Raw genomic sequence first — 23771 nt, 5'->3', positions numbered from 1 at the left:
AAAATAAAATGCTTTGGCTGAGGACTTTGTCTTCTGATTGACAACAGTGCTAATGATTTTTTCCGTGATGTGAGGAAGAAACGAAAGCCTTTCTGACGATGCCGTCTAAGGGACACTCGTGTTTTCACCTTGTCTGCAAATTACATCACATCCTGCCGTGTTACCTTCTGCTAGCCTGTGAGGTTATATGTTTTCTCTCCTTTGATTATATATTTTTTCTCCCTCATTAGTAAATAGTAATATATTTATTTATGGTCATGTGAATGAAAATAATTTTAAAAAGTAAATAAATCGGAATTTATACCAACACACACACAAAAAAATTAGTGATGGAAAAAGACATTGTTGCATCCTGGCAGGCCTGCATCACGCTTTTCTTGGTTTCTGTTAGGGTGCAATCCATTCATTTTCCTGTGCTCATTCCGGCCTACCTGGAGTGAACTAGGGCACTGAGCCTGCACATAGAGTGACTGTTCTGCCACACTGCTTGCTGTGAGGCCTTGTTCTCCCTGCTCAGAAAGAGTCACTTGTGGAAAAAATGTGGAAAATCCCAGACACTGACAAAGATGAGAGTCCTTGGATCCCACAATGTGTCTATCATACAAAAACTTTTCTGTCTTTATATTTTATTTAATAATCAAGGGGAAAATAATTTTAAAAGAGATTACCTTCATTAATTGTCTCTTCCTGCCTTGGAGATATAGCTAGTTCACTCACATGTCACTAATTCCCAGTTCTGGGCATTCACAAGGATTCAGCAGGGGAAATTCTATATGCTCTTTGGTCATAGGTAGGCTTTTGGCTACTTGGAAATCGTATATTCTTTAACAAAAGTTTTTTTTTTTTTTAAAAAAAACAGACTTCATAGCCAGACTGCTCTATAATAACTGGCTATCCAAAGCTTGGTATAAAACCTCAGAACCAGAGCTTTAAAAATTTTGGATAAGTCAGGTGGAGATCTACTCCAGGCATATGCACTTCCAGAAAGAACTGTGCGAGGGGTTAATTCTGTTTTGCAGTGAACAGCAGCTTGGCTTGTAATCCAGTGAAATGTTCCAGAGCCCGAGGATTTTGAGGTTATCGTCACTCAGAAGTGTCTCTCATGAGGGCGAGACAATGTCGGAGACGCTGAGGTGTCCCTGTTCTCTGGGGAAAGGGGGTCTCATTTCTGCACCAACTTCGCCCACCTTAGTCTCTTCAGGGTGTGCTTGCCACGCAGTGTCTCCCTTGTGTATGGTATCGTGTACAAACAGCAGTGTGTCTTGGGTCTCTTAATGCCAGGGGACAATCCTTTTCCTGCCCCAGTGTCCCTTGTGAGCATGCACAGGTAAGATGGCTGCCTGGAGTGGAGAGCGGCCTGGTGCTGTGTAAAGCAGCTCTTCTCCGCAACAAGTGACCCTAATGCTTCCATTGCTCTTTCCATTTCTAGAAAATGAAGTCCCAGTCCCAGCCCCAGCCCCAGCCCCAGCCCCAGCCCCAGCCCCAGCCCCGGAAGGTGAGTAGAAACACTGCCTCACGTGTTTGGGCTGCAAATACAGAACCACCATCCCAGCATGACTTGGCCTCCACTGATGCCGTGAGCTGTAACCTAACTCCTACTGCTGAGAAGTTGGATGGTGACAGTTGTGATAAGTTGATAATAAAAATAATATATTGTGTTTATATAATCCTCTCATGTTAATTTAATTTTGATGGCACTTCATATACATTATGGGAAAGGATTCTTACAAAACCTTGCAAGTTGTGCAACAGTGTTGCTATGCCCATGTTTTTTACAGTGTGGAGTCTGAGCCTCCAGGGGCCTCGAGGATTTGTAGGGAAGGCCCTTGTGAGAGTGGGGAGTGGATCCCACCTCCACCCTGGAAGATCAGCCGCCCCTTCCCACCTTGAACTATGTCACTCTTGAGCACCTCCAGAAACTGCCCAGGGAGTTTCCAGAAAGCTTTGGTGGCCTCTGAGGCTAACATCAGGACCAGCTTCTTGGGTTCTTAGTACCATATTGTCCACCAACTGGCAACACACAAATGAGTAAAGAGACCCAGTGAAATCCTCAGCAGATAGACACAGTCCCCAGCGACACGTGATACGTGAAGCCTGTAGACCTAAGGAAGAGGACAGGATTGGGAGAGTAACAAGCCCAAGTGGACTGTTGAACTCCCAGCATGGCCCTCCACAAACATTTGTCCGCCCCGCCATGTAGCCCCCAAGGTGGAAGCAACGAAAATCATGTGCATTTTTTCATGAAGACCCCAAAATGACGTTTCTCATCACTCTTCCTCCTTGAAGAGTGATGAAAAACCGGTATCCATTCTAGAATTATTCCCTGGGTATTTATCACATGTACAACTCTGCTCTAACCCTTCAGAAGGCACAGAGGTAGCTACCACATACTTACGGCTAGCAAGGTGTAAACATATGGTACCAGATGTAGTGGCGAACTCTAAACAGAAAACATTTCCGTATATTCAGTTTGTCTGCAGCCAAGTAGAAAATAAAATATAGCCTGGAGAGCAATTCAATTAAATCAAATCCAACCACTACACGAAAACATTAGGCAATATATAAGAAACCTCCCAGTGTAGTAGTATGTGATTAAATGCGGGTTACTTGAATTGACAATGTGGTATGAAACCAGGAGTAGGAGGTCACTGCAGACTGGGCCAGCCCAGGTGAAAGCAGGAGCTAAATAAGGCCTTAGTTTCTGATCATCTTTTTGCATGGAAATTTATAAGGAAATTATAAAGCTCTTCCACCCTGCAAATCATTTTTCAGGAGGGAATTTTAAGAAACCTAACTGCACTCAGGAGCCACTTTGTCTAGCCAAGAATACTAGATTCACACACTCAACCCACTTAATAGTACAGAAGAGTATTGCTATGTGTCAAAATGAAAAAATTGGGTGGGGTGCAGTGGCTTACGCTTGTAATCCCACTGCTTTGGGAGCCTGAGGTGTTAAGATCGCTTGAACCCAGGAGTTTGAGGCTGCAGTGAGCCATGATCACACCACTGCACTCCAGTCTGGGCAACAGAGCAAGACCCCGTCTCTGGAAGAAAAAAAAATGAGAAAAATGGGCTCAGTGCCATATGAGTTCAAACAGGGGCACACTCAGATTTAGTTTTCTTTAGCTCTTGATCTTGAAACCAGTGTAGATGTGTGACATTCTTCTTAGGATCTTCTTCTTCCTTAGTATGTTTCCTCTTTCACCTACAGATTTATTTTGACCAGCATTGGGTACACTGAGAACCTACCAGCCGTTACAGACAAACCTTTCCCTTCTGTTCTTCAGATCAGTTACTGTCACTGAGCCACTATCAAGTTTCCCTTGTTAGGTCATATTTTATATTCATTGTACAATATTGACCTCCTATTGCTAAAATGTCTACTCCTAAACTCTGCTAAAATTGTCCTTCTTAGTTAACTAAGATTTGAATCTCTGTTCATTGGTCAAAACAAATTCTTGCTTGAAACAACTCTTTTCTTACATATACCACAGTCAGACACTATTTGCAGGTATCTAAACTAGTAGGATTCTGAACACAGAAATGCAAACTAGATGGCCTTGACTGATAGCATCTGATGTTACTGTTCATTTTGCGTTTGTTGCCACTGAACCCAATTCAGAAGATTCACAAGTACACCAAAACATTGTCTTTGAAACTACACACACACAATTACATATTTTACACCTTACTAAAATATCTAGAAGTCCAAACTGTTGAGACCACTACACGGGTCAAACTTCTTTAAAAAGTCTCTTGTTAGGGTCTAAAATAAAGTGACCCACATTTTATTCTCAATTCTATGCCAGCATGTTATCTAGCATGATCCCAGCACAGCTGAGTGTATCTTAACAAAATCTGTATTGAGTGTTTTTATGCATACTTTCCCCCAAAATGATCATATTTATTTATTGCTTTTATTAAAAGTTTAATGTGACTCTAAATTATAATTCCCAAGTTCATAACTCATGTGCAGCATAATGAGTATGTGGTATCATTTATGATCCGTTCTGTTGTCATTTATTTCCTCCCTCCCCCCTCCACCCCATTGCTCATCACACAATAAAATGCTTTAAGACACTTTAAAAAATGTGCTTATACTTTCCACACAGAACCAAATAAAGAGAAGCAGGCCGGAACTACACCAGCAAAAGGTGAGTTGGAGGAAGGGAGAGTGAGTCTGAATTCAACAAAATCAGAAGCAGGAAGAGGTCAGTAATGATTGCCATGGTGGCCCCACAGAATTTCTCTGCATTATTTATCATCAGTGTGGTTTGTGGTTCTTTGCATCTTATCTGCAAGACCCAAGCAGCATAATGACAAGTGGTGCTTTGCTAAGTTTCCATTACATACATTTCTAAAACAAAAACCACAACGATAAAAATAATCACAAGCACTTGCTGAGATGCCAGCAAATTAATTGGTAGTTTCCAGGTACATGCTAAGGAAAAGAGGTGTTTGATCTTCGTGGGATTACACCAATTGGGAAAATTATCCAAATTACCCAGGTTTTAATGAATGTTTTCATGTTATTATATGAACATGTATCCAGGTTTCACTAGTAATTTTGAAGGCTAGCATCTCACTTTGTGACACTATGTATTCACATAGATTTATATTTTGATTTATGTAGCCTGACAATAAACCTTAAGCAAACATCATGTTGCTGCTTCTTAATTTGGAAACTCATTTATTCCCATAGTATTATTCTGTTTTTATTTTATATGGAGATTGTCCAATTTTAGAAAATGAATAATCTTTATCATGCACTTCTGTTACTCCATGAAATACTAATTCCTTTGTCTTACCATGAAGGAAATCATTTTCATTACTGACCATCTGTCTTAAACCAAGGAGCATTAGTCTTCCATTGATGAAAGTTTTTATGAAGTTGGATCTAACAATTTTGCTTTATATGTTTATATCATCATTTTTATAAATTAACCTTTTATTAGTGTAATGAATAACATAGTTTAAATTTTGGAATAGTTAATTATTTCCTGACTATAACCAGAAGTTTCTCTTTTTCCTGGACACTGCTCACAAGCATGTTAAGTATCTCTTTGTTCTTAGTATGTCATATTTCATTACCTAAACTCCATGAATTCTTGTTTCCTATACATTAGTAAAATACTTTTTTTCTTTCTTTCAGTACACTGGATTACTTTTCTTCAGCTAACTTGAACTTGTGCTCTCATGAATGAACACATAATGTTAAAGCACTGACTTTGCCCTTGACCTTCAGTGGCTCCCGTGGATAGTAACATGAATACTAATCCTGGCCACATAGGCCACAGTTTGAAGGTTATTTGCTTATGGAATGCAGACAGTGCAAACTCCTAGAACTCCTTCCATGAGATGGGTTCAAGGAGGTTTGGACATCCTGGCTAAAGTTATTGTAACATTATTCTCTACAAGGCTGATGGCATACACCTCTGTTTCCAAATTTGGAAAGGTGCTTGGACCAAGACAGCAAATGATGTAATCCTAGAGGGCAAGCTGTCAAAGTTTAAACAAAGCCTGTGCCTGACCTTTAATCTGAAAAGTCACCATATTATATTTGTACGTTTAAATGAGAAAATGCCTCTCCATAAGTTAAAGTCAACCAACCAACAAAAACTCTTTCTTTATGGAGAGCACAGTGTGATGAAAGAGCAAGGCCAGATGACTAAGGCATCCTGAAATTGGTAGCATTTTTCTGACATTTGCAAGACCATGGCCTCATTCAGTTACACACCCAGGTTTATAAACTGCCGTATATAGTAAATATATATACATATATATATATATATGCCCTACATGCCTAGGAAGCAAATCAATTTAGGATAGAAAGTGACATCCCTAAATAAAGAAGGTAAGTGGATGGAAATTTTTTCAAAATATACAATTCTCTTCAACTATTACCCACTTTCTTCTAGGACAGAGACATTTCAAAGAAAATACTTGAGCAGTAGATTCAATAATTATTGCTGCATGTATTAATATATCCCTGGTTGAGAAAGAAGCCTTGCATGGGCATAAACAGGATTCACTTCTACTTTCCTCCAGCATTAACTAGAATGTCATTCCCTGCTCTCCCTCCCTCCTCAGACTCTCAGTCCGTATGTTTTTTTTTAACCATCAAACTTGGTTTTACTCCTTCGTACAACTTTCCCCTGGCCATCTGGCTCACTTTTACCTGCCCCCCACTTCTTCCTCCTGATTTTCCTTGGACCTATTGCCTCTGTCTCCACTTAATCACCTATTAATGGTTGACTCCTTTCCCTAACAGGTTGTGAGCTTTTTCACTGTCAGGCACCATGTCTTAACACCTCTTTGGTCTCCCCATCTCATTCCCTCCAGTGTCTGGCAGAGCTGCACATGGCAATTGTCTAATAAATACTCGTAGAATGAATGAACAGTTGAACTTCCGTGCTGGCTTAGCTGCTGACAATACAATGGTAATCTGGATAGATTGTTATTTCCACTCACCACGTTTGCTGGGTAGGAGGATGAACATCCTATGCACATTCTTGGTCAATGAGGGTTGAGGATGAGGCCCTGGTGCAGGACAGATGGATGATTTCCACCCTAAGACCAACTCCCCTCAAGCCATTGAAAATATTGGTACATTTTCAGCACTTTAACTAGTCCTCTATCTAATTAGTTGACAAAAATTCAGTTAATAAGGCCAAGGCTGTCATTATGTATGCTATTATTCATAGCAATGCAGCCTTAAAATCTTTCCCAGATTGACTAAATTGTTCTGCGACAGCTCAGAAACATTCGGAAAAAAATTTTTTTTGTAGCCGCAGAGAGTTGTTTGGTTCCAGTGTCAATCTCAGAAGTAGTGTTTGTGGTTAGATTTGCCAACTTTTTCAGATTACTAAGAGTCTCTGTCTGGGAAACAGCTGATTTCCCAGGAAGGGGTTTCATGATTGCTTGGTTACTTCTGGATGTGTTTTCCATCCAGTTATTCTGTTCCCTAATACTGACCACTTTGTCCTGGCACCTGAGCAAAGTCTCCTGGAGTTGAAACAATAGAGATAACAATAAAAAAATGTGTTTAACCAAACAGCAATACCAGAAATTAGACATGCAAATCCCTTTCATAGTGATTATACTGGGAGGCAATGCCCTTAGAAAAATAATGCTGCTATGACTTAGAATTCTTCCAGAATAATTACAGGTGGCACATCAATGGGATGCTAAGCATGGAGTCTTTTCTATATCCTCAGTGGAGCCAAAGACCTGGCTTTTATTGTAGCATTCATTGATTCAGTAAGTACTTACTGCGTGCCGGCTATGTGCCAGGCACACGTCTGGGCACTGGGTCCTGCTCTCCTGGAGCCAACTTTAGGAGGAAGAATAACCATCAACAAAGGAAGATGGATTTCAGATTTGGAAGCAGACAAGAGTCACGGAGGGCCAAGTGTAGAGAATAACGTGATCAAGTGGGATCATATCTTTATTTCTGTCAGCTAACGTCCAGCATCCTATGTGTGAACATAGGGTAACGAGAGCAGGTTTCTCCTGTGCCTTAACAACTTCCCTCGGGAAGTTCCAAAACTGGGCCTGTGGCTGGTCCCAAATGTGGCAGCAGCATTAGAATCAGAGATCACTTTGAACATCAGTACTTATTTCAACACCTAAGTTCTGATATTTTATTTTCATATCTTATTAGCTTAGAGTCTGTATATTTCTTGGTAAGCTCATTTAGGACAGTTACTACCTCTTTTTATTTTTCTTCCAGAAAAATAACTGCTTTTGGTTGATCACTGTAAGGGAAATAAAAACTTATTTTCTTTTCCCAGGCCTTAACATTACCACATAAACTATCATGAATGAACCCTGTGTGTATTAAATACCTCACATAACCCGAGATGAAGTCTCTTTTTTGAAATGAATGTGGTTGGCAGATGAGGAAGTGGACCAGCAGAAGTTCCAACCTATTTTCTCCTAAATGATGTGATTGTTTTTAAAATTAAAAGTACGATTTAAAATTCTTTTTTCATTTAGGTTCCTTTATATCTGCAATAACATTTTCCTGGTGCTTTTTACTAGCAAGCTAAAATATTTTTGTGCAATTTACCTTTAGGTGGCAGACAATCAACCATCTACTAAAATGTCTTCATGCTTTATCTATGTATTCTAATTACATTGCTTCTGTGTAACAAACTATGTTAAAAATTAATGTCATTGTATTTTTCAATTCTAAGATACAGCCATTATAAGATGCAATACTGATTTAATAGATTTTGGGAAGAAAAAACTCATTAAATATACTGATTAAATATATCTATTGTAAGATGAAGCCTGATTTCATAACCCTCAAAGTGTGAAGGCAGCTGGGTGCGGTGGCTCATGCCTGTAATCCTAGCACTCTGGGAGGCGGAGGCAGGAGGATCGCTTGAGCTCCGGAGTTCAAGACCAGCCTGAGCAAGAGAGAGACCCAGTCTCTACTAAATATAGAAAAAAATAGCCCAGTGTAGTGGCGCATGCCTGTAGTCCCAGCTAATCAGGAGGCTGAGGCAGGAGTATCACTTGAGCCCAGGAGTTGGAGGTCGCAGTGAGCTACAGTGACGCCACTGCACTCTAGCTAAGGCAACAGAGTGAGACTCTGTCTCAAAAAAAAAAGTGTAAAGTCATGTATCTTCTCATCATGAAAATGTGGTAATCAAATGCCTCAAAACACAATGAATTAATGTTAACTAATGTTGTTGTCTTCCATATTTTGTTGTGGTTATTTTGGTCACATACACCAAAATATTTACTACAACTGATTACTCTGCTTGAGGAGCTCATGAATTTGTCTAAATCAAATAAGTATTGTACCAGTATTTAACTGATGTTTGTTTATGAGCCACATATATTTTAATTTTATATGCTTTTGGTCTTTATCGTAAAATCTCAACAATTGCCTCACATTTATATTACTTAAAAAATTAAATTTAGAAAGGCAATCTAAAATCAACCATAGGTGGAAGTTATTTTACAACCAAGGGAGTTCGGAGAATTGTAAGAATGTACACATTCTCCTATCTCTGGAGTTCTTTCCCTTTGGCAGCAAAGCTCTCGCTTGCATTCCAGAGTACTTATGTGTACCCCGCTAAAATCTCAGGCTTGTAATGTGAGACTGAGTTCTTTCTCTACTTTCCAGGAGTTTGTCTCTGGGAACTTCAGTTGTTTAAGAAATCATTTTTACGGTTTTATAAATGCTATTTTCCCATGACTTAAAGTTGAATAAAATTCTGCTTTGGTAAATTGTCCTTCTACGTAGCTAAGCAGGATAACTCTGCTGCTCTGATTCTGTGGTCCTCACATATGTCAGTCGTATATTAATGACCCAAAATGAGATATTTATGTTTTCATCCTCATCATAGACACTTTTAAATAGAAAAATATATAAATAACTTAAGTATTTTGTTCTGTTTTGTTTGAAAATGTTTTCTGTAAGATGCTATGTCTTTCATATATGTGTTGTTGAACTGGACACAACTGGAAAGATCTGGATATTCGATTTCCTCCTAGCAATAGAACCTGGTTTCCATGCTAAATAAGAACAATTAAACTTTTCAGTCTCATCCAATTCAACCAAATTTAACCAGACAACTTTTCAAGAACTTAAGGTCAGAAACTGAACATCTTAACTACATTTCCCAGTCTAAAAGAATGCCAGGACTAAAGCTACTTTTATTTATTATTTTATTTTTTTAAGCTGCTTTTAAAAGAAGAGAAACAGTAAACTTTGCTCCAGCTGATTACATTTTCTAGCACTTTTGTAAATTTGAAAATCTATGTTCAATGAATCAAATATTTCCAGTTGAGAAGTAATTGCTGTTTGGAAGTAATATTGGGCCACTGGAGGAAGAATATTTCATGATTCTCTGAAGAACTGCTTTAATATGTGTTCCTTAATAGTCTAAAATAATTGTACATGTCCTCCAAATAGTCTTAACATTTCCTGGACTTTGAAACTACTCACCAATCAAATTTCTGCTTAAAAACCAGATTATCACCATTATACATTCTATGCATGTAACAAAATAGCACATATACCCCATAAATATATATAAATATTACGTATCAATTAAAAAACAGATTATCTTCCTTCACTTTAGTTTTAAAAAAGTATGTGAATACTCTTCTCAATCACATTGCATTCTAAACAATTAAGGTTTCATTATACAGTATGTACAAACAAAAACCACAAAACCGGTACAAAGTGTTCATTTGACTCAAAACGGTTCTAGTTTCTAGTTTACATATAATAAAGGAAGTTCTTTTCTAAGATTTGGTTAAATTTTAAAATTTCATTTTCATTCATTGTTATAGGACTTTAAATCAAGATTCTTTACGTATTTCGGTAAATAAAAGCTTTTGAATAAATTACCAAATGCTGAATTAAATTTATGGCAAATAATATTATAGAAAAACTTCAAAGTACTTTATTTTTGATTATGTAAAATTTTAATTACCTAAAAGTCTTCTGAAATATAGAATTCTCCTGAAAACTCAGAAATATCTATACTTCCAAAAATACACAATTTTGTGAAATGGTAATGGATATTCCAGGAGAAAAGAATTCAAACTGAGCTAAGTTTGGAAAGTGCTAAGTACTGGATCATTTCTGGTCTCCACCCCCATTCCCAATGCAAATCAGCACACTGAGGGCTTTGAGATGTCCTTCAGTAAACACACACACATAACACAATAAAATACAAACATTGAGCTTTAGCCTAGCATTTTCCAAGCTTGTTTGACCACAGAAAGCTTCCTCTGGAGAATCTCAGATCCCACAGTACCCAGTGAATCACCTCTTGGGTTGTAAAGCAATGATATTAAAGGTCTCTCGATATAACATTAGTTATTTTATTAAAAAGCAATAAAATATACTCCAGGTTGACAGATTGAGGAAAGAAATTTCAGACTAGTAGATAACATTTGTAGTAAATATTCTGATATTAATAGATGATACAAAATGTATTATTTTACCTTTTTGTCAGGATTTTTTTAAAGCACATTTAATTAACATTCATTTACATGTAGTTTTTGTTTCCTATTTTGCACAAATATGTTTATATTTTGAAATCCACAATTCTAGTATTTTAAGTACAAAGATTATTATTATTTATACAAACACTACTGGTCTTTAGGCTTTGGGAAGGAAGGGGCAGAAGTTTAGATAACACCAAATGCCTCTTTAAGCATCTAAAATGTGAACTTTGCAGTACAAATATTTTTTAAAAGGGGGAATATTCTGCACATAACCACTGAAAGACATATTTTGAACTTCACAAATATGCATACATAAATAGTAAGCAATGATACAGCATTAGCCAACACCAATATAATCTTGGGAAAAATGTTCTTAACGTTCCTAAAATAATTATTGGTAAACTTGATAAGACAAATTGATGATATTAATTAATCTTGACTTTTGTTTCTTGAATATAGAAGAGAATTAATCATGAGGTTTTCTGGGTAGAAATGAGTTCTTAAACAGTACATATATGTTTTTATGTCTGTGTCCAAACAATGTGATATATGAATGTCATTGACTTTAATTACAAAATAAGAACTTGAAAATCACCTCTGTTGTTGATTTCATCAAGGTTTGATTTTTTTTTTTAGTATTCATTCCTTTCCCCTAACCCACAGTCACATAAAAGACTTGCATAGAGTTCCACTGTTTAATCTACACTTGTATTTGGATTACCCTGCTTTCTCGCCCCTTTATTTATTATTTTTTTCTTTTTTTGCCTGAAATACTCAAGTTTAACCTTTCAGGTACCAAGTCTTCTAAGGCTTACTCGGCAGTCGAAAATGTTTTGTGTAGTTTCTCCTCTTCTTTTTCAGATTTCTCTTTTCTCAGGCTACTTGGGATGAAGTCCTTTTCTCCTTGACTTTTAACTCCTATGTCTTGTTTCAGATGAAGAGGAAGTGTCTCCGCCTAGCGCCCTGCCTCCAGGTTAGGATGATTTCTACCCCTACCCCCATTGTTTAATTAATTTTCATTGACAGTAGAGGAAAAGAAAAGGCAGGGTCGGCCCTTGCTGATTCAGTGCGCAAAGCTGATGCCCTAGGTTTTGACTGTGCCAGCACCAAGAGGGAAAACGTTGGCTTTAATGACATTTTTTTGTTTTACATGAGAAACTCTTAAAAAGGAGCCTTTCTTTGTGAAATAAATAAGATTAGTAAATCTTAGGTATAAATTTTAGGGGCAAAAATGTCTGTCTTCTATCTCCAGCTATATGCCCTTTTCCCCTGTTTTCAAATATCTAAATTTAGATATTTGAATTTTTAAACTTTATTACTGTTTTTAAATAAGACATACTTTTATAAGTACTTCCATAGCTGGAGCTCTGCTGATTTTGCACCCAAGCCAACTTGCAGTTTTTTTTCTCCCCGTCACCAGAAGAGACAGGGTTTGGCAAAATTCAAGAAGATTGAAGTCAGCACTCCATTTTCATTATCCCCCCCACCCCCCTGCATCATCCAAATCACGCTTTCCTTTCAGGTTTGGGTAGTCGGGCCTTGGAAAGAAAAGATTCAGGTGAGCACATGCCCAGGCAAGGCATCCTGACCCCATCCTAATACAATCTCTAATGACCTCATTTCTCGAAGCTGTATTGATGCTAATCCTTGTTTTATTCAGTTTGTAGCTTTTCTAGCAATCTTTCATTACGTTTCCTCTTACAAGAAAACTAATGTATTGAGAAACAATTAATTTTGCATGATACACACACATTCAAGAATCTAGCCACATATACTACAGGTTGGTTTGTTTTATCATAACTGTCATTTCTAACACGTAGCAAATACACAGAGATCAGTCTCCATTCCTGTGATGTGCTGAAGTTAGATAATAATTCACGTTTTCATGGAACTTTACATTCAGTCGATAAAACACTTTCAAATGCATTCTGTCAGCTGTAGCTACTATTCTTCGAGGTTATTCATTCATTCAGTCACTCATGCAACAAATTTGTATTGAGGGCCTAATTTGATCCTATTGTGGGCTAGCCACTCCTGTAAGCACTGCAGGTACAGAAGTAGAGAGAGCAATAAAAATACTTGTCCTTGTGTTCTAAATGTGAATGGTCACTATCCACTATTACTGTAATAGACATACACAACATGAAATTTTAACAATAACTTGGGTATTAAATGTATAATCATGTGACTATGTTGCTTAACTTCATTGTGAAAATGATAATCTCTTATGGATGGAAATACCTAGCATGATTGATATATGAAAACTAAAATAATTAAATGTGCATTTTCCCTCTTTTCAAGAAACATTAACAAGTAGAGATTTGGCAACCCATGCACTTTTTTTTCCCCAGTTATTAAGTGATTGAAACTGAACTTCTCTGCATTCAACTCAGAGACAGAGGGAGTACCTACAGTTCTCTCCCCTATTTTCCTCATTGGAATTGACTGCAGATTAACACTAACCAAGCATCCGTGTGCAAACTACAAAATGCAAAACAAACTTCATTTCTAGCTTGTCTCTCTTCATGGGAAAGCCTCAAACAGTTTCTTGTTCTTTCCATTTTTCCGTTTTTTCTTTTTTTTTCTTCCCCTTGCAGAACACTCCTAGAATTCTTGAAATTTGTACCTACAAGTCTTGATCTGTTACTTTCTTGTCAAACTATGGCCACATCTATACAACTCTGATAGAACTGTGTAATCATACAACAGTAAGGAATCTAGAAATACCAGGCCAGGCTTGGCTATTGGACCCTTGTCAGATAGTTTACCCTCACACTGACTCATTCCTTTAGACTTTCCCAATTGTGTTGTATAGATGTGACCTTATAGTCAGTCACCTGGAAAAACACGGAGAGTACTGCTTTAACATACTTACTACCATTGTTTATCTGTTAGGCAGGATGGGGAAACAAAGGAACCATGGATGCCAACAAAGAGAGAGTAACAACTTACCTGAAAAGATCCACTATTTCTAGGAATTAGCAAATGTTCCTTTGCCTCGTCATGGAAGAAACACCCCTGTAAAAGTGGGAATCTGTCCCGCTCTACTGATGGCTGCTGGGGGTGGAAAGAATGATGCTATATCTATCTAGGTTTATTAGACAAAGAAAAGCTTCCGCGTTGATGAGAGTGACAAACCCAGGTAAGTCTGCCTAAGAAGAACCTGGCCCTGGAATGATCCTGTTCCTTCTTTCTGCTCATCAGAATGGTCTCTTGGCGAATCACCTGGTGGGGAGGAACAAGATAAGCAGAATGCCAATTCTCAGCTGTCCACCCTACTAATTGAAAAACCTCAGTCAGGAACGGTGAAAGTTGGTGAGTACCTAGCATTCAATCCTGCCTTTTTTTTTTTTTTTATTGTTGAGGTAAAACTCACATAGCAGAAAATTAACCATTTTATTTATTTTATTTATTTTTATTTTTTTGCCCCCCCCCCAAATTAACCATTTTAAAGTGGACAATTCAGTGGCTATTAATGCATTCAAAATATTGTGCAACCACCACTTCTATTTGGTTCCAAAAGACCTTGTACCCCACTAAGAAGTTACTCCCTGTTGCTCTCTCCTCCCAGGCTCTGACAACCACTAATCTGCTTTGTCTCTGTGGATTTACCTATTCTGGATATTTCATATAAATGGAATCAGACAATACAGGACCTTTTGTGTTTGGCTTCTTTTACTTAGCACATTGGTCCCTCACACTGTATCACTACTCTATTCCTTTTTATGGCTGCATAATATTCCATTCTGTGTATATACTAACTCCTGCTTTTTATAACCCGAAAAGGTGAGTGACAGCTATTATTTCAGTAACCCGGAGCCACATAGTATGGGTTCAGACTCGGTTCTGCTTCTTGCTATTGTCCTTGGGCAGGCAGTTTTACCTCTTCATGCCTCAGTTTCCCCATCTGTAAAATGGGGATAATACTAGAACCTACCTGCAAAGTACATTGAACAGTGCCTGACATATCCTAAAGCTCTGAGCCAGTATCTGCCGTCATTATGATACAACTCATTCCATAAAATGATCCCAAATCTGCACATGTGCGAAAGGCAGCTAGGCAGACAGATGGTTCAAGTCTTGAAACGGTCATTCAAAAAATATTGACTGTACACCTCCTGTCTTAGGCACTGTGCTGAACACTGAATATAACATGTGAGCACTCAGAATTTATAGTCTCAGAGGAGCAGACAACAAGAAATTAGACAAACGAACAGTCACAAAAGCCAAGTGCCATGACGGAAGTAAATAGTGCAGTGAGCTGCAGAAGGACCTGGGAGTTCGATGATTTTCACTAAATAAATATTTATAAGGAATGTATTATGAGCAGAACTAGTCTTTGACACTTGCCAATATTATGCAAATGAGCACATAGCTAACCATATTCCAGAATTACTTTTTTCCAGTCTAAAATGTAGAAACACACTTCATATGAACAGAAATGTTGGCTTCCGGCAGGGCTCACACCTGTAATCCTAGCATTCTGGGAGGCCGAAGCAGGAGGAATGCTTGAGCTCAGGAGTTCAAGACCAGCCTGAGCAAGAGCAAGACCCCATCTCTACTAAAAATAAAAAATTTAGCTGGGTGTTGTGGCAAGCACCTGTAGTCCCAGCTACTTGGGAGGCTGACACTTGAGCCTAGGAGTCTGAGGTTGCAGTGAGGTATGATGATGCCACTGCATTCTAGCCAGGGTGAGACCTGGCTAGACCCTGTCTCAAAAAAAAAAAAAAAAAAGAAAGAAAGAAAAGAAAAGAAAGAAATGTTGGCTCCCCTTATGTTCCTGTAAGACACTGAAATGCTGGGCTGACAGCTGGGTTAGAGTTTGATGTCCTCAGAGTCAATACACACAGGCAGACTTACTAAAACCAGTTAGTTTCATTTAGTCATATTCCTAGAATTCCAGGCTTCTCATCACTGTGACTAATAAAAAAATGAAAAAAACATATATATTTCTTTTCTTCCCATTTTAATTTCATACATATATAAATTATTTCCACTGATTTCCCCTCTTGCTTTTTCTACTCTGTAAATTTGAAAAGCAAAAGAAGTTGAAATGTCCTAAAAACCTCTAGGGCACTCATAAGAAATCAGGACCAACTCATTGCACAATTCTGGGGGTGTCAATCACATCATAGTCTATGTAGTGCAGTCCTGTGTCAACTCCTATTAGTTGAAAGCAAAATAAATGACGATTTTTAAAACACAGGCTGAATCACTTATGCTTTTTCTAGGTGAAAATATCACCTTTATAGCCAAAGTCAAGGCTGAAGATCTTCTGAGAAAACCCACTATCAAATGGTTCAAAGGGAAATGGATGGATCTGGCCAGCAAAGCGGGGAAGCACTTGCAGCTGAAGGAAAGCTTCGAAAGGCATTCTCGGGTACGGCCCTGAACTCCTGGCACAGGGGCTCACATAGCTGGTTCCATCTGTGTGGGTAATTGGTCATTTTCAGGTTCAGCTTTGACAGATTTCAGTGCCAGAAAATTCTCTGGAGTTACCATTCCTAGTGTCTACACTCTACTGTGATTGCCTGCCGTGCCCAGGGGCTGCAGGATCCATTTACCCTCCTATATTGAGTACGTTGTGCTGGAATTCCTAGAGACAGAAACATCTTTAAGCGAATGCTGAGGAATTTGGCAAAGCAGTAAAATGGGATGGCCCCTTGCTGTCAGCGACATAGGACTGCAGTGTGTCTGGATGCGTTTCATTGCAGGTGTACACATTTGAGATGCAGATTATCAAGGCCAAAGAGAACTTTGCAGGCAACTACAGATGTGAGGTCACCTACAAGGATAAGTTTGACAGCTCTTCATTTGATCTTGAAGTGCGTGGTAAGAGTGCCGTCTTGCCTGGATAAATGTGATTTTGTTTTTATGGGTGTGAAGGGACAGAGAAGGTGGCCATTTAATAGTATGAGATGGGAGGGGGCAATTCCTTTAAAACTGTGTGTTTCTGATTGTGGTAGTCTAGGCAAGTCTGCGGAATTAAGTTGTTATGGGAGAATTGGAGTTGGGGGAATTTTATGACTAAGTATCTCTATCCATCTTAACTATATTTCTTCAATCTCCCAGATAAGACATGCTGTCACTTTTTGCTGCTACAGAATGTATCTATTTCATTGGTCCACACTCCCACTTAGGTTTAGGCATAAGGTATGAGGATGTCATGATACCCAGGTGGAAGAATTTCTCTTATAAGGACTAATGTCAGATATGGAAGTTCTCTATCCGTATGTTCTATATACTGCCCAGAAAGAACTTAACAAGGATAAATGTAAAGGTGTATATTTAACTTGGGGAAAAACCCCTTTTATAAGTATACAAAAGGAAAGTTGACTTGGCAGCAGAGATCATAAACTTAAGATGAATCCAAAATTGTGATATTGCTGCAAAAGACAGACAAAGCTAGTGTAATTTTAAATTGATCCATTCCAAATGGTATAGGATCCAAATTTAGGAAATGATACTTCTCTGTGCAACACTACTTGTTCCACATGTGGAATGGTATCTTTGGCCACGGGCACCACACTTCAACCTGGATCCCTTCAGGAGCAGAGCAACCAGAAGGACAAAGAATCCAGAAACCACACCCTATCCAGCTTGAGTGTGTGGGAGAAGGAAGTTAGGCATAGGTGGCTCGTTGCAAAGAGGGGAAGGAAGGGCTGTCACACAGAACAAGAAGCTCCTTTTCCATGAGCCCGAGAAGCACCTAGGCAGGTTAGAATCAAAAGGTGGAAATTAAGAGGAGGTGACTTTTGTCTTAACATTAGGATGAGCTGTTTCGTTAAAGCTATGCAGACAGTCCAGGAAGGCTGTGCGATTCCCATTCGGAGAGATGTCAGGCAGAGGCTGGACGATGGGTGGGGTGCCGCTGAGATTTCTGGATTAAGCAGGACTCTGGCTCTGAGCAAGCACTCCTTGGCCAGGCATCTCTGAGAATCACCTGGGGGGCTTTTTAAGAATATTGACTTCCGGGTGTCCCTGATCTGGTGGTTCAAAATCTACAGCAGGGAGGATCAAGAAGCTGGTATTTTTTAAAGTTCCTCAGATGATTCTATTGCACAGGCAGGTCGAATGACAACTGGACAAGATAAACCCTAAGGTCCCCTCACTGGTTCTTCATGAGGGAGGATGATGCTTGGCAGCTCAGCCTTCCAAGAGAGCCAGGCCCCCTTTACCTGACGTTCTTTCCACCTGAAGAATCCCCATCACCTATAAGGGAACTGAACACAAACTGCCTTCTTCGTGGTTATTTATTTTACTGTTTTCTTTCCTTTCAAAGAATCTACTGGGACTACTCCAAACATTGACATCAGATCTGCTTTCAAGAGAAGGTAACTTCAAAAAGAAAATCTATTATAGACAGCTTTTATATAACATGGAAGCAGAGGATTTTTCAAAATATACTTCCCTTTCTCCACATCCCATATTCAAAATGAGAATAACCTTTTTCACTGTAGTCAAACAAACCATATATTTAAAAGTCAGTGTTCTGGAAAAGCCATGGATTCAATGCCCAATCAAGTATATATTGGTCATTTTCTAGAATATTCTTGTTATAGTGAAGCTCCCATTTTTACAGATTTTACAGTTGCCTTAGAAAGACACACTATACATATGTGGCTTCTTCCTTAATTGCATTATTTTCCACCAAATGGCCAGAAGAGATATACAAACAGATACATTTCACATAGCATCAGTTGAGCAATGTCAGAAAACTTTTATTTCTATTGCTTTTCATCTAGAAATCACTTACGGAGCTACTACACCATGTGTCCAAGAAAACCACAATTAAGTAGCTACTTACTGAAGTTAATACCATATAATATTGAATTATCCTAAATGAAAGCCTACTGAGTCTGCTGGCATTAAGAATACCATAGAAAGGCAAAATTTAGATACCTATTTATTTTCGAAACTGCCAAGGCTGAAAAATCAAGGGTTCAAAGAAGAAAAATAAAATTTTTTTGTTTCTGAGAAACATAACTAACCCTTCCTGCCATTATGTTACTTTCTGTGCTTAATTATTCCATAATATAAATTCTTAATGACAGTAAAAGTTTTGTTCTTCCTAAGTCTGAATCCACATACAGTTTTGTTGAATAAGGAAAGTCATCCCAAACTATTAGAAAACAATGATTTAGTCTGCTAATAAAGAGCATATTTCCCTCTTAAATTACAAATAAATAAAATTTTAATTACTTTGAAAAGATGTTTAATATTACTGGTATTCTTGTATTTTTTGGTATTTTTTACTTTTAAAAAATCCATAACTTTCAAGTCCTATCACTTTTCAACAAATGCACAGGTCTAAAACTACTCTTGTACTATGGTACAAGTATATTTTAGGAGAGGAAGACAAAATCTACTAAGTTTTGTGCTTTAAAAGAATAGAAATGTATTTACTTCAAAAGGTCTCCAAACACCTGCTATTAAAGACATTTTGAAAACACATTATTTGAGTTTAATTCTTATGACTTACATGTTATGCACACTGTTTTTCAACCCGCAGACTCTTTTCTTAGACACCATAACTAACATTTGTAAAGAGCAGGAAACAAAATCTTCATTAAAAAATTAAACATGTAAGTAAATATGTAGTGCCATTTAAATGTCAGCTCTATAGCTTCTATTTAGAGTTTATATACAATCACAATGGTGGCTGCATGCCTAAATTAAGATGCATTTCTCCACAGAAAAGCACTTTTAAAAACTACTAGTAAAGGGTTCATTAACTATTCAAAGACAAGTTTTGAAAAACATGTTTTAAAAGGTGTAAATATTAAAAAGAAAATTAAGATAATTATGTCCCTTTAAAACAGAAAGGAATGCATCTTTTAAAAAGCTCTATGTTAGCTCCATTTTTATGCTATGTTGGTATTACATTATCTGATTTATCTATCCATGGACACAAAGAGGTTACCTTTGAATATAAGGCTTTGTACTTATATACCTGACATTGGTACACTTCGTCCTGCAAGCCAATCTCTGTCTTACATGAATAACAGAGATCAGCAAAAGTCCTTTGCTTTTTACACAGGTATGTTTCTAGAGCCCCCAACTTGCAAAAACAAAGTACTTTGTGTTGTTTGGCTTAAGTGCATTTGTGTTATCCAGTTTTAACACAAATCCAAGCAGTTTTATATATGCAATCTTCAAAAATGTGTCTTCTTGAAATCATAGAGTAACACAAGCTCCTCATGTTTACTTTTCCACAAGTACATACTCCAAAAACTTAAAATGTCACTTGTGTGAAAATAAATAGTTTGTGTTGATTTAGTCCCGGTGTGCTGGTACAAAATTGCATATACGTTATATGTAGAGTGTCTGGGGGAAGCTGTTGGGTATGTCTTGGCATTAAACGCAGATTTGCTTTTCTTTTGTTAATGACAGTGGAGAAGGTCAAGAGGATGCAGGGGAACTTGACTTTAGTGGTCTCCTGAAACGTAGGTGAGAACCAAGCGATGGACTGAGGCACTGTGGCCTGGAAATCTTTTAGACACCCACTCAGAGAAGTCAAGTTTAAAGTGGATGCTTTTCAAAGCATTTTTCATTTCTTATAATGTGTTTTGCTTATGGAATATAACAGAATCAACTAAAGAGGAGAAACTGCATACTAATCTGTCAGTGACTTTAGCTGATGCTTTTAAACTTTCTTTTTAATGTTTCATGACTCTTCACATATTTTCTTAGTTGGGGATGGGAAGATTTGAAAACTGAGACATAAAACTTAAATACTGAGAAACTTCTAAGACAGTACACACGATTCCTTCTCATGATTAGATAAATAAAGTCTCCATTCTCCTGCCTTATTTGCTATTTGACCAAAAAACCAATTTCACAATTTTGGTAGAAATCTGCAGATATATATATATATATTTTTTTTTAAGAGGCAGACCTACTTTAATATACTATTTATGATTTGCTATATTTCTTCAAGTCTAAGACACCATTGATTTTTAAGATACACCAGTATTTTATAAAACACTAAGCAATGGAAAAACCATTTATGTAAAATTGTAAGTGGTTTATGATACACTATTGATTATAAGATGCACTCTTATTTCAGAGATGTTTAAAATGCCCCAAAAATGTGCATTTTAGAAGTGATAAAATGGAAATAAATGTTTAGTATTATCACTCAATCACACTCCCTTGACATTGTTCTCTCTTGCAATAAAATGTATAAAATTTCATTACGGATATTTAGCACATAATAATTTTATAGGATTTCTGTCCATATATATGCACATTATATAATCAGATAATATTTTATGTATTTTATACATATCTAGATATTTACTGTAGTGCAGAAGCAACAAAAATGATTTTTGCTGGGATTGTGTTTTATCTAGCAAATTTGTGAATAAAAAGTAAAATTACAATTCTAAATTAGCAGCATATAATATCAGTTTATAGTTAGATTTTCAGATTTTTAAATTACGTTTAGTGCTTCCTATGGTTATTAAAGGAACTCAAGTACAAATATGCTTCACGACAAGTTATAAGTACAATAAACTAGACTTGTGTATATTCTCAGTTTAGTTGGATGGCTTTATTCAAAACCCTGTGAATGAAAAATTCACCCCAGCCCTCAACATTTAGGTTGAGAACAGAAATATTAACAACTGTGATTTATTAATTACTGATGGGTATTAGTCACTCAACAGACTGTGGCAGTATCAAATACATCTTTTTTCCTTTGGGTACTTCAAATAATCTTTAGTATCAATAATATTAATTCCCCAAATGCATTCAAAGCAATAGTATATGAAGTGCCCTTAAGTGAGCTTTACTCTTCCTCATTTTACAGGTAAGAAACCAAGGTCCAGAGATGTCAAGGGATTTACCGCATGTCACACAGGAGTTAGAGGCAGGGCAGAGACTCAAATACAAGTTTCCTTTTTCTGAATCAGCTCATTTCCTGTAACAAGTACCAGCCTGAATCTGACTTTGAAATCTGAATTTGTGTTTATAACACAAATTGACATTTTAGGAAGACAAGAGGGCTTTTTATTCTCCCTGCAATTATTTACTCAACCAGGAAAATACCAAATGCTTTCTTTATGCAAAATATAATGCTAGGTGATATGAGGAAAAGAAATTCAGTGCCTGGCACATAAAAAGGGATGACTGGATATTTGTGGGAGGGAAAAGGGAATGAGAAAAACATAGATTTGAGTCTCAACTGTACCATTTAATAATATGTGACTTTGGTCAACATATATGACCTCTCTGGGACTTGGTTTCCACATCTGTAAATGTGAAGAATAAAAATTACTTAATAGACTTATTGTGAGAATAAAAAGTGTAAAAGGCCTGGCTCACAGTGGCTGGTGTATAACTATTCACTTCCACTAAGGAAAGGGGACATTTTTGCCTCAGAGCTTATATTCATAAAGAGATAAAATACGCATACACAATCAATAAAAATGTGATACAGTAGATTAAGTACTACACTCCGATTAAAAAGGAAAAGGAAAGAAAAAAGAACAGACTGGTTCTACCAATAGTTCTACAATAAAAGAAATCTAATATATGATCGAAAGAAAAAATCATTTAAAAAATGGGCAGCCACTATGTCTCCAGTTCTCATTTTCTTTATATCCCCTAATTATGATTTTGATTCAGAATTAGATTGTTGTTAACGTTATGACTGTGTTCATTTGTACTAATCCACTAGTATAACTTTAAAAATCGTTGTGTTTTCCTACTAATTTGTGAATTGCACGTGTTTTTATTGTGGTAATGACACACAGTTACCATTTCTACTCCTCTGAGAGTGTGTGGCAATCCCTGTCAGAGTAAATATCATTACGACCAACATCTCTGTACAACAAAAGATCTCCCTGCCCTGAACAAAGCCAGCTGATGTCAAATAGACATTAGCTAAATCAGAGTAAATCTTATGGGCAGCATCCTATTACGGGATTTGATCTGTATAAATACTTGAAGGTTTTATTCCACATAAAATTTCTATAACTGCTATATTCACTAGGACCATCAAGTTATAGAAATTTTGATGTAGATGGAAGTACTGTGGACATTATACAGGTCTATTCCCCCGGCTTGGAAAGGAATCAGCGATGCCTTTAGAAATTTGGGTTTTTCTCCTCACTGTAACTTAACTGTGCAGACAGGGTTATGTGCAGCCACCATGGTAAGTAAAGCTATGTTCCAGGTGATTTAAAGAAATACGATACAGGTGAGAGCCTGACCTCACATTCCAGTACAAGATAAATGCTGCTTTTTGCAATTTGGGATATAATTAAGTGGTGGAGAGAAAAGGAAGGACTAGGGAAGAGGTCATTGGTGTTCTTCTATGAAATTTTGTAAGATAGGAATGTGGTAGAGTACAATATAACTTGGTGTTTTAATGAAAAAATAGTGAGGATGATCAGTTTTATGAATCTACCAAGAAAACTGGCTCAAGAAATCACACTAAAAATGATGATCTTTATTACTGGCTTCCTTCATATAAATATTCACCTCCATAGATCGAAGTATGACTCGGTGTTGACTTGTGCCTCTTGTTAGCTACTTTAATTATATGTAGCTTGATAGCTTTAAATCCTTCCACCAGTGTCAAGAGGATACTTGAAATGTGTGTATCTGTAATTCTTCTTGGTTAAAATACAAATTTAACATAATCAAGTATGGCATAATTTCCAGTTTGGGGACTATATTTAAGCTGGAATATAACAAAAATAGAGCATTATTAAGTAGATTGAGAAAACATTGCACAGAGAATATATACATATGTATATACATATTCATCTTAACTGCCCTTCTCT

At 37.3% G+C, this 23771-nt stretch overlaps 1 protein-coding gene across 2 annotated transcripts in view; it reads left to right on the top strand.

Annotated features, from left to right (window-relative positions):
- MYBPC1 (myosin binding protein C1) overlaps positions 1-23771 on the top strand; it is a 79227-nt gene that overhangs the window by 14957 nt on the left and 40499 nt on the right. Inside the window, exons 2-7 of one of the 2 annotated variants that reach the window (XM_045553125.1) lie at positions 11912-11950; positions 14182-14292; positions 16209-16357; positions 16692-16809; positions 18260-18311; positions 20371-20427. In XM_045553125.1, coding sequence (XP_045409081.1) covers positions 11912-11950; positions 14182-14292; positions 16209-16357; positions 16692-16809; positions 18260-18311; positions 20371-20427 — 526 coding nt within the window. The remainder of the gene's footprint in view (positions 1-11911; positions 11951-14181; positions 14293-16208; positions 16358-16691; positions 16810-18259; positions 18312-20370; positions 20428-23771) is intronic. The other variant, XM_045553126.1, reaches the window with a different exon arrangement.

This window comes from Lemur catta, chromosome 6 (assembly GCF_020740605.2).
Source record: "Lemur catta isolate mLemCat1 chromosome 6, mLemCat1.pri, whole genome shotgun sequence".
Lineage (NCBI taxonomy): Eukaryota > Metazoa > Chordata > Mammalia > Primates > Lemuridae > Lemur > Lemur catta.
The sequence above is the reverse complement of the archived record's forward strand: the minus strand, read 5'-3'. Positions and strand labels throughout refer to the sequence as shown.